The sequence below is a fragment of the Fringilla coelebs genome, assembly GCF_963513975.1.
Source record: "Fringilla coelebs genome assembly, chromosome: 23".
Classification (NCBI taxonomy): domain Eukaryota; kingdom Metazoa; phylum Chordata; class Aves; order Passeriformes; family Fringillidae; genus Fringilla; species Fringilla coelebs.
Genome location: NC_140049.1, coordinates 2,473,970 through 2,483,948, shown reverse-complemented (window position 1 = coordinate 2,483,948; position 9,979 = coordinate 2,473,970). Strand labels below are relative to the sequence as shown.

Sequence of the window (9,979 nt, the reverse complement as noted above, 5' to 3'; positions counted from 1 at the left end):
AGGTGCTCTGTGCCAGCCAGGGCTCCCTCCTGTGCCCATCAGCCTCTGGCTTCTTTAAAATAAGAAAATCAGGAAGTCACAGAAGAGGCTGAGGGGTGTGGGGACCCAGCTCCTGCTACCGGAGGTGACAACAGGGGGCAGCTGCCCTCGGCACAGCTCAGGCTGCAGCAGGGGCTCCTCTCCGTGGCCCAAAGCTGCAGGGCACAGAGCTGGCAGCAGGACAGTGGCAGCAGGGCCCAGGGAGGTGCAGCCTGGTGGAAAAGTCCCCCCAGAGGTGGCACTCAGTGCCAGCAGCAGGCCAGGCAGGTGGCCCTGTGGCTTTAGGAAGCAAACCCTGGGGGGCTTTGTTTGGGAAAATCCCTGGGCAAGGAGCTCCAGAAGCTGGTGGGGACAGGGACAGGCTGGGAGCACATGGGGCAGAGCCAGCCCTGGCTGACCAACACGGCTCTGGTTTTATTTCTGAGCACAGGAACAAGCCAAAGTGTCCCCGTGCTGGTGGCACAGGGTGCTCAGTCCAGTTCTGCTCAGTCCAGTGACAGCCTGGAGCAGCAGGATGCAGGAGGGATGCTCCTGCTGCCGGCTCCCAGCTGCATCCCAGCCCCCAGCCCTTCCCCGTCACTCCATGGCCACCGGCTGCTCCCCCTCCACGTCCCTCGTCCCGGAGTTCATCAGCTCCCGGCGGATCTCGGGCGAGATCTGGGGGTGGCTGTGGAACTTGAGCAGCTCCAGCAGCGCCTCCTTCTGCTCCGAGGACAGGTCCTCCTTGTAGCGCTGCGCCAGGGCCAGCAGGCTCTGGTGCCACAGCACGGGCAGCAGCCGCTGCTCCCTGCGGAAGGCCAGGAAGTGGAAGACCAGGGCGTCCAGCACGCGGAAGGGCAGCGCGTACTTCTTGTCGATGAGCAGGCGCAGGAAGATGCTGTTGGCGCCGCTGTACTGCATCTCGGCCAGCTTCAGCAGGGCTGCGCTGAGGGAGGGACGGGGACAGCTCAGGGGGTGGCACTGGGGACATGGGAGAGGTCAGGGGATGGAGCCATGGGGACATGGGAGCAGCCAGGGGTCAGGGGATGGAGCCATGGGGACACAGGAGAGGTGAGGGGTCAGGGGATGGAGCCATGGGGACACAGGAGAGGTGACGGGTCAGGACACAGGGACATGGGAGAGGTACAGGGACAGGGGACAGGGACATGGACACAGGAATGGTCAGGGGACAGGGACATGGGAGAGGTCAGGGGACAGGGGACAGGAACATGGACACAGGAGAGGTCAGGGGACAGGGACACAGGAGAGGGGCAGGGGCAGGGGATGGAGCCACGGGGACATGGGAGAGGTCAGGGGACAGACAGGATAGGGACAGAGGAGTGGTGAGGGGTCAGGGACACAGGAGAAGTGACGGGTCAGGGGACAGGGACATGGGGACACAGGGGACACAGGGACATGGACACAGGAGTGGTCAGGGGACAGGAACATGGGAGCAGTGAGGGAGTCGGGACTGGGACATGGGGACACAGGAGAGGTCAGAGGACAGGGACACAGGAGAGGTGAGGGGTCAGGGGATGGAGCCATGGGGTTCAGGGAAGGGCTTAGAGTCAGGACACAGAGCCACAAGGACACAGGAGAGCTGAGGGGTCAGGGGACAGAACCACGGGGACACAGGAGAGGTGAGGGGACAGGGGACAGAGCCATGGGGACACAGGAGAGGTGAGGGGTCAGGGGACAGAACCACGGGGACACAGGAGAGGTGAGGGGACAGGAGACAGAGCCACAGGAACAGAAGAAGGGACCAAGGAATGGACATGAAAGGGGCCAGGCTGCAGCCACAGTGACCAAGGATGGAGCAGAGTCACAGGGGCTGGAGCCATGGGGACACAGGTGGGGCCAGGCAGGAGCCGTGGGGACAGAGGAGGGACGACAGGGGGGGAACTGGACTGCACCATGGAGCACCAGGTGCTCAGGCACAAAGCTGAGCCTTGAACCTCAGCCCCGGCGGGAGATGAGAGGCCCAGAGGGGCTGGAGAGGTCGAGGGCTGGATCCAAGGCGCTTCCCAGGGCCCCTGGAGGAGAAGCTCTTTTCCCCAGCCCCTCAGGGCCTCACCTGGAGTGCAGGACGGGGATGGAGCACTTGCTGAGGATGCTGCCGATGATGATGGCCTCCCTGAGCGTGCAGGTGCCAGACTCACACAGCGGGATGAGGATCCCTGGGAATGGGAACAGTCAGGCACGGAGCACCTCCACCCACAGGCAGAACCCTGGGGCTCAGCCCCTTCCCCCTAGGAACCCCCAGCCCCTCAGGTGGCCAGCCAAGCCCCAGAGGAGAGCCTGCAGGACCCCTACCCTTGAACCAGGCTGCTGGCTTGAACAGAGCCTTCTTCAGAGCCATGTACAGGTGGAAGTTGAGCCTCTTGTACTCGGCGATGTCGTCCCGGATCCGGGGCAGCAGCACCAGGTTGTAGAACCTCTGTGCCATCCTCTCCTTCAGGTTGGAGGAAAATATCCTGGGATCAGCAAAGTATAAAGGGATGGATGAGGAAAGGAGGCCAAATGGGCAGGTTGGTGTTTTGTAAACCTGACTCTGGTTATGGGGTGACCTTACCTGGTGGCCTGGTACATGGCCGCAGCTGTCCAGGTCTCTGGCTCAGTGATGTAGAGGATCTGCTCCCAGTTGGACAAGGCAGGAATGATTTTGAAGGCCTTGGGGAGCTTCCCACTCCTGTACTTGGACAGCACCTTCAAAGACAGGGATGGGCCAGGTCATGACTGGGGGAAGTGACAGCAGGGACAAGAGCGCGTTGTCACCTCAGGGTGGTGGCTGTGGGTTCAGCTGCTGTGTCCTCACCTCCCTGACACCCCTGTAGACCTCCAGGACACGGGGGTCGAGCTGGGGCATGGGGCAGCCCGAGAGCTCCGACAGCGCCGTCTCCACCTCCGTCTGCTTCTCCGTGATCTTCTCCATGATGATATCGGCCAGCGTGCGCCTGGGGCGGCAGGGACAGCGTCAGCGGGGACATGGGAGGGCTGGCAGGGACAGGGGGGACATGGCAGGGCTGGCAGGGGGGAACATGGGAGGGCTGGCAGGGGACAGGGGCAGTGGGGACAGGGCAGGGCTGGCAGGGGGGACATGGCAGGGCTGGCAGGGGACAGGGGCAGTGGGGACATGGGAGAGCTGGCAGGGGACAGGGGCAGTGGAGACATGGGAGAGCTGGCAGGGGACAGCATCACTGGGGGACATGGCAGGGCTGGCAGGGGCAGTGGGGACACGGCAGGGCTGGCAGGGGCAGTGGGGGACATGGCAGGGCTGGCAGGGGACAGCATCACTGGGGGACATGGGAAAGCTGGCAGGGGACAGGGATGAGCCAGGAGCTGGCAAGGAAGGGGGGCGGGCCGGGGTCTGCGCATGGACCAGCGGGAGAATCGGGGGTCGCAGGGGGCTGACACGATGGGATCCCATCACACGGGACGGGGGTGAGCTGGGGGCTGACACGGGACAGGGACTGAGACAGGACCGGGGTGACTCGAGGGTCGCATGGGGCTGGCACCGGACAGGGCCCAGCCGGCGCAGGGAGGCGGCCCCTGCCCGGTGCACTCACCTCAGCGGCGGGTTCTTGTTCATGAACATCTCGATGGCTTTCTCGTCCTCGGGGTCCACCTCCACCTCCCCGCCGTAGTCCCCGCTCCGTCCCGCGGCCGCCGCCGCCTTCTCCAGCGAGGGCCATTCCTCATCATCCTCCGAGTCCGAGCCGGGCCCTGCGGGGAGCGGCGCTGGCTCAGCCCGGGGCCGCGCACCCTCGGGGCTTTACCGGGGGTTACCGGGAGCTCACCGAGAACCGCGCTGCGCTGCCGGGGGGCTGCGGGCGCTCCGGGGCCGTGCTCGGCCTCCAGCTCCTCCTGCTGCCGCCTCGCCTGCTCCAGGATGCGCCGGGACAGCCGCGCGTCCACGAAGCCGTCCCCGCCGCCATCCCCGCCCTGCTCCTCCGCCCCGCCGGGGCCCCCGCGCTTCTCCCGCGTCCGGAGCCGCGGGGCCGCGTCCTGCAGGATCTGCTCGGCCAAGGGCAGCGCCGGGGCCGGGCCGGAGCCCCGCGCCCGCCGGGCCTTGGGCATCGCGGCGGAACCGGAGGACAACGGGCCCGGAGCGGGCAGCGACACGTGGGATCAGCCCCCGCCTTTTCCGGGGCGGCTCCGCCTCTTCCCGGGGCCACCGGCCCCGCCCGTTCCGGTGGCGGCACCGGCACCATGGGGGTCACCTGGTGAGAGCGGGGGGCTCCGGGACGGGCTCCGGGATGGGGGGAAGGCACCGGGATAAACTCCTGGAATGGGGGACGGCACCAGGAAGGGCTCCTGGAATGGGGGGGCGGAACCGGGAAGGGCTTCGGGGATGCGGGGCGGCACTGGGATAGACTTCTGGAATAGGGGGACGGCACCGGGAAGGGCTCCTGGAATGGGGAGCGGCACCGGGATAGACTCCTGGAATGGGGGGGCGACACCGGGATAGACTCCTGGAATGGGGGCCGGACCCGAGAGGGCTCCCGGCGCGGACAGCCCCGGGGACACGGGGAGAATCTCCGGGTGCAGGATGCGGAGCAGTGCCGGGGGCGCGGCCGGCGGTGTCCCGGTGGGTCCGTGAGCCCCGCTCCGTGTCGCAGCGTGTCGCAGGTGCCGGTGGCCGAGGGCAAGAGCGTGCAGCAGACGGTGGAGCTGCTGGCGCGGCGGCTGGAGGCGCTGGGCGCGGACAAGCAGGGCACGTTCGGCGTGGACTGCGAGACCTACCACACGGCGGCCGCGCTCGGCACACAGGGTCAGCAGGGCCGGGGACAGCGGGGCAGCCCTTCTCCAAGCTCCTCTTTCCCTTTTCCTTCCCGTCCTTTGCCTCATTCTCTCCTTTTCCTTCCCCACCTTCCCTGGAGGCGCCTGGATCTGATGCTGGTTTGGAGGTTTAGGAGTTACAGTGGCTGGGCTGAGGGTTGGCTGATTTTGAAGGTCTCTTCCAACTTAGTCGATGATTCTTCAATTCCTTCTTTCCTTCTTCCCTTACCACTTTTCCCCTCCTTTTTTCCCTTTCCTTTTTCCTTCTCCCTCCTCCCCTGGATCCCCACATCCCTTCCAGGCACTGATGTGACGTTCACAGTCCCGGCTCTGCTGAGCCGTTGTTCCCAGCCTGATCCATTGGAATCTTCCAGAGCAGCTTTTTCCTGCTTTCAGGCAGGGATTTGGTTTCCCAGCCCCACTCCCTCGCTGTCATTCCAGGGCAGACAGGGAAGCTGATGTACGTCATGCACAACTCCGAGTACCCCCTGAGCTGCTTCGCCCTCTTCGAGAACGGGCCCTGCCTGGTGGCTGATGCCAACTTTGACACCCTCATGGTGAAGCTCAAGGGCTTCTTCCAGAACGCCAAGGCCAACAAGATCGAGAGCCGCGGCACCCGCTACCAGTACTGCGACTTCCTGGTGAAGCTGGGCACGGTCACCATGGGCCCCAGTGCCAGGGGCATCTCCGTGGAGGTGAGAGCCCCTTGGGAATGTGGGGATGGGCAGGGGGATTCCATGGGAGATGATGGAGAAGGTTTCGGGGTGATGGGATTGAGGGTGTCTGAAGCGAGCTGATGGGGAAGATGGAGAGAGGGGATTTAGTTACAAGGGCCTGGAGTTGCAGGGAAAGCTTCACGCTGCCAGGGGTAGATGGGATATTGGGAAGAAGTTCTTCCCTGGAATAGATGTCCCAGAGCAGCTGTGGCTGCCCCCAGATCCCTGGAAATGTCCAAGACCAGGGGATTTGGAGCAGCCTGGAACAGTGGGAGGTGTCCCTGCCCTGGATGAGCTTTAAGGTCCCCATCCCAAACCATTCCATGATTCTGGAATTCCCTGCCCTGTGTCTCAGTTGTGTTGCTGGTGCAGCAGGCAGCTCTGGATCTCCTCTTCTGAGGTTTAATCCTTGGTGCTCCAAGGCTGTTCCTGCAGTGGGAATCTCTGCAGGAATTCCATCCTGATAAAAAACTGATTAAATTCCAGCTGCCTGGTAAAGGGATAAAACCTTTCCAGTGCCAATTCCATGCTGATCCACGGCTTGCTGTCCTTCCCTTCCCTTTGGAAAGGGTCTCTTGCATGTTCCCTGCATATCCTGTCTTGTTCATATTTACCCATCCTTGTTAGATGCTGAATACTTTGAGATGTTTCCATGAAACATCTGCAGGGAGGCTCCAGGGCTCTGGGCTGTGTTCCCAGGTGGAATTCTGCCCTTGCTGTCATCTCCAGGGGGTCTGGGCTGTGTTCCCAGGTGGAATGCTGTCCTTCCTGCCAGCTCCAGGGCTGTGGGGATGTGTTCCCAGGTGGAATATTGTCATTCCTGCCAGCTCCAAGCCTGTGGGGATGTGTTCCCTGGTGGAATTCTGCCCCTGTGAGCAGCTCCAAGCCTGTGGGGATGTGTTCCTGGGTGGAATACTGTTCTTGCTGCCAGCTCCAGGGCTGTGGGGATGTGTTCCCTGGTGGAATAGTGCCCCTGCCATCATCTCCAGGGCTCTGGGCTGTGTTCCCAGGTGGAATATTGTCATTCCTGCCAGCTCCAGGGCTGTGGGGATGTGTTCCCAGGTGGAATTCTGCCCCTGTGAGCAGCTCCAAGCCTGTGGGGATGTGTTCCCAGGTGGAATAGTGCCCCTGCTGTCACCTCCAGGGCTCTGGGCTGTGTTCCCAGGTGGAATATTCTCATTCCTGCCAGCTCCAAGCCTGTGGGGATGTGTTCCCGGGTGGAATAGTGCCCCTGCCACCATCTCCAGGGCTCTGGGCTGTGTTCCCAGGTGGAATGCTGCCCCTATCAGCAGCTCCAGGGCTCTGGGCTGTGTTCCCAGGTGGAATACTGCCCCTGTGTGATCGCCAACGACTGCTGGAACCTGCTGATGGAGTTCATGCAGAGCTTCATGGGCAGCCACACGCCCGGCATCCCGTCGGTGTTCGGCTCCAAGCACGACAGCACCTACAGCCCCGGGGACACCATGGTGCAGTACATGGAGCTCTTCAACAAGATCCGCAAGCAGCAGCAGGTGCCCGTGGCTGGCATCAGGTGAGGAGGATCCCCTGCAGCTCCTGACTGCAGCCTGGGCCTGCCTGCACCAGGAGCTCCTCCGGAATGTGCCACCGGAGTTTCTCCTTCTGGAGCTTTCCCCGTTTCGAAGCCGTGCCGGGTGTTGATTCTGGGTGTCCTCCCAGGTTGGGATTCTTGGATCCATTGGTTCTGTGCTTTTTTGGACAGTGTTTCATGCAGGGAAAAGAGAAATTCCAGAAAGTTACAGGCATCTCTTAAATTTCTGGTTTTTTATGTCCACATCAGTGTTTTGTTGTATTTCACCCCAATAAAAGATTGGATTTTGGGAGGAGCTGTCCTTGCAGTGAGATTTGTGTTGTAAATTTCCAGCCTTCCCTTGGATTTGCTTTAATGCTACCAAAGCAAACATCTTCCTGTGAAAAAAATCCAGGAATTCTCTTGATTTTCCAGTTCCTGGCACGTTCTTACCTTGCCTTCATCCTCTGGGTGATGGGAATGTCAGAATCTGCTGCCTCCCTTGGATCCATTGGTTCTGTGCTTTTTTGGACAGTGTTTTGTGCAGGGAAAAGAGAAATTCCAGAAAGTTACAGGCATCTCTTAAATATCTCATTTTTTATATCCACATCAGTGTTTTGTTGCATTTCACCCCAATAAAAGGTTGGATTTTGGGAAGAATTGTCCTTGCAGTGAGGTTTGTGTTGTAAATTTCCAGCCTTCCCTTGGATTTGCTTTCATGCTACCAAAGCAAACATTTCCCTGTGAAAAAAATCCAGGAATTCTCTAATTTTCCAGTTCCTGGCACATTCTTACCTTGCCTTCCTCCTCTGGGTGATGGGAATGTCAGAATCTGCTGCCTCCCTTGGATCCATTGGTTCTGTGCTTTTTTGGACAGTGTTTCGTGCAGGGAAAAGAAAAATTTCAAAAAGTTACAGGCATCTCTTAAATTTCCATTTTTTTTTATGTCCCCATCAGTGTTTTGTTGTATTTCACCCCAATAAAAGGTTGGATTTTGGGAGGAGTTGTCCTTGCACAGTGAAGTTTGTGTTGTAAATTTCCAGCCTTCCCTTGGATTTGCTTTAATGCTACCAAAGCAAAGATTTCCCTGTGAAAAAAATCCAGGAATTCTCTTAATTTTCCAGTTCCTGGCACGTTGCCTTCATCCTCTGTGGGTGATGGGAATGTCAGAATCTGCTGCTTCCCAATGAAGGCTGTGGATAAATTAAAAAATAAAATAAATCAGCCTGGCAGGAGCTTTGTCTGGCACTGAGAGGATTCCAGCCGCTTTATCCCATTGTTTTTAAGGTTGGTAATAAATATCCTGTCCCTGCTCACCATTTGAGAAGTCCTGATGGCTTCAGATTCAGTGGAATAAGGAAGGATTTGGGCAATAAAAGCCAAAAATTCATTGTAAGACATAATGATATCACTTCAATATATTTTTTTCCTCCACATTCCTGGGAAGGCACCAGCATTCCAGAAAAAATATTGTTGGTTCCTTGCCCATGTGAGTCTGAACAGCAAAGAAAACAGAAATAATTTGTCTTAAACAGGTTTTTTACATGAAGCAAAAATGAAAAAACAGCTGATTTGTGGCTTGATTTTCTGGCTGAGAAGTGTTTTGTTGTTTTTTTTTTAATAAATATGATGCTCTGTTGTTTATACTTGCAAACCTAATTAACTGTTAGAGTGCTCAGAGCTTTTAGTTGTCAAGATTTAATAAATTTAATCAGCACAGGGCCCAGAAAGAGATGGTTCATGAGCCGTAAGAAATGGCACAATGTCCCCTAAGCGAGGTAAAAATTCCAACGTGCTGAATACACCGAATTTTTTGCAGCTCTTAGCCCCAAGTTCACGACTGTTCAGTGGTGAAAATCCACTGTCCTTCCATGTGGTTAAACTGGGAAAACTTAAGGAAACAAACTGGGATTTACAGGGATGCTTATCCCTGTCCTGTTTCCCATTACAAGCCTTAAAGTTTAAAAAAGAAAAAACAACAAAAAACCCTGTTAATGAGCAGATTAGTCACGGTGAATGTCGGGAATGCTTTGTTAATTCCGTAACCAGAGATGGGAAGTGTGTGCTGGAATCCCTGGGATTGGGATGAGGAGGATTTGGTCCTTTATGTCCCAGCAGAGCCTGTTGCTGCTTTCTAGAAATGAGGAATCCTCTTCCTTTCACTCCCTTGATGGCCAAAATTAATCTTTTTCCCTGAAAAAAATCCCAATTTTGGCTGTCAAATCACAATTGGGAAGGTTGGTTGTTTTCTCAGAGGTAGAAGTTGGTTGTTTTCTCAGAGGTAGATCCTGCTCCATTGTGGATCCTTTTTACTTCTGCTTCTGCACCTCTCAAAATCTCTATCAGTGTTGTTTCATTCCCTAAATCAGGAATGAAATTCATTCCCAAGAGGGATTATTTTAAATTTATTTATTTATTTATTTATACAGGTGATGTTACCAGGGTCACAAGTGCTTCAGTGGCAGAGCCAGACCCAAGTCTCGCTGCCACCAGAGGATTTTTGGGGCTTTTGTTCTGTTCTTGTGCTGTGGCATTTTTTTAACCTCACAAAGAGAGCAAGGACTGTGACTCTCCCATTTTAATTTTTAGATGTTGCAGGCTCATTGCAGCTGTGCCAGTGTGGATTTGTGTGCAGGTACGGGGTCAGTGTGGGGACCCTTTGGGGTGTCCCCTCACCACCTCAGGGACCCTTTGGGGTGTCCCCCATCACCTCAGGGACCCTTTGGGGTGTCCCCATCACCTCAGGGACCCTTTGGGGTGTCCCCTCACCACCTCAGGGACCTTTTGGGGTGTCCCCTCACCACCTCAGGTGTCCCCCATCACCTCAGGGACCCTTTGGGGTGTCCCTTCATCACCTCAGGGACCCTTTGGGGTGTCCCCTCACCACCTCAGGGACCCTTTGGGGTGTCCCTTCATCACCTCAGGGACCCTTTGGGGT

At 57.6% G+C, this 9,979-nt stretch overlaps 2 protein-coding genes across 2 annotated transcripts; one reads left to right on the top strand and one right to left on the bottom strand.

The window, feature by feature from the left end:
• Window positions 1-116: 116 nt before the first annotated feature.
• Window positions 117-4,159, bottom strand: BYSL (bystin like). Its single transcript, XM_084220560.1, has 7 exons — window positions 3,816-4,159; window positions 3,585-3,741; window positions 2,834-2,972; window positions 2,591-2,724; window positions 2,332-2,492; window positions 2,093-2,195; window positions 117-964 (listed from the first exon to the last, which is right to left on the bottom strand). The coding sequence occupies exons 1-7, from the start codon at window positions 4,093-4,095 to the stop codon at window positions 616-618; spliced, it is 1,323 nt and encodes a 440-aa protein (XP_084076686.1). The 5' UTR covers window positions 4,096-4,159; the 3' UTR covers window positions 117-615.
• Window positions 4,160-4,169: 10 nt separating this feature from the next.
• MED20 (mediator complex subunit 20) lies at window positions 4,170-8,596 on the top strand. The gene is made up of 4 exons (XM_084220561.1): window positions 4,170-4,241; window positions 4,638-4,789; window positions 5,239-5,492; window positions 6,833-8,596. The coding sequence occupies exons 1-4, from the start codon at window positions 4,228-4,230 to the stop codon at window positions 7,046-7,048; spliced, it is 636 nt and encodes a 211-aa protein (XP_084076687.1). The 5' UTR covers window positions 4,170-4,227; the 3' UTR covers window positions 7,049-8,596.
• Window positions 8,597-9,979: the final 1,383 nt, after the last annotated feature.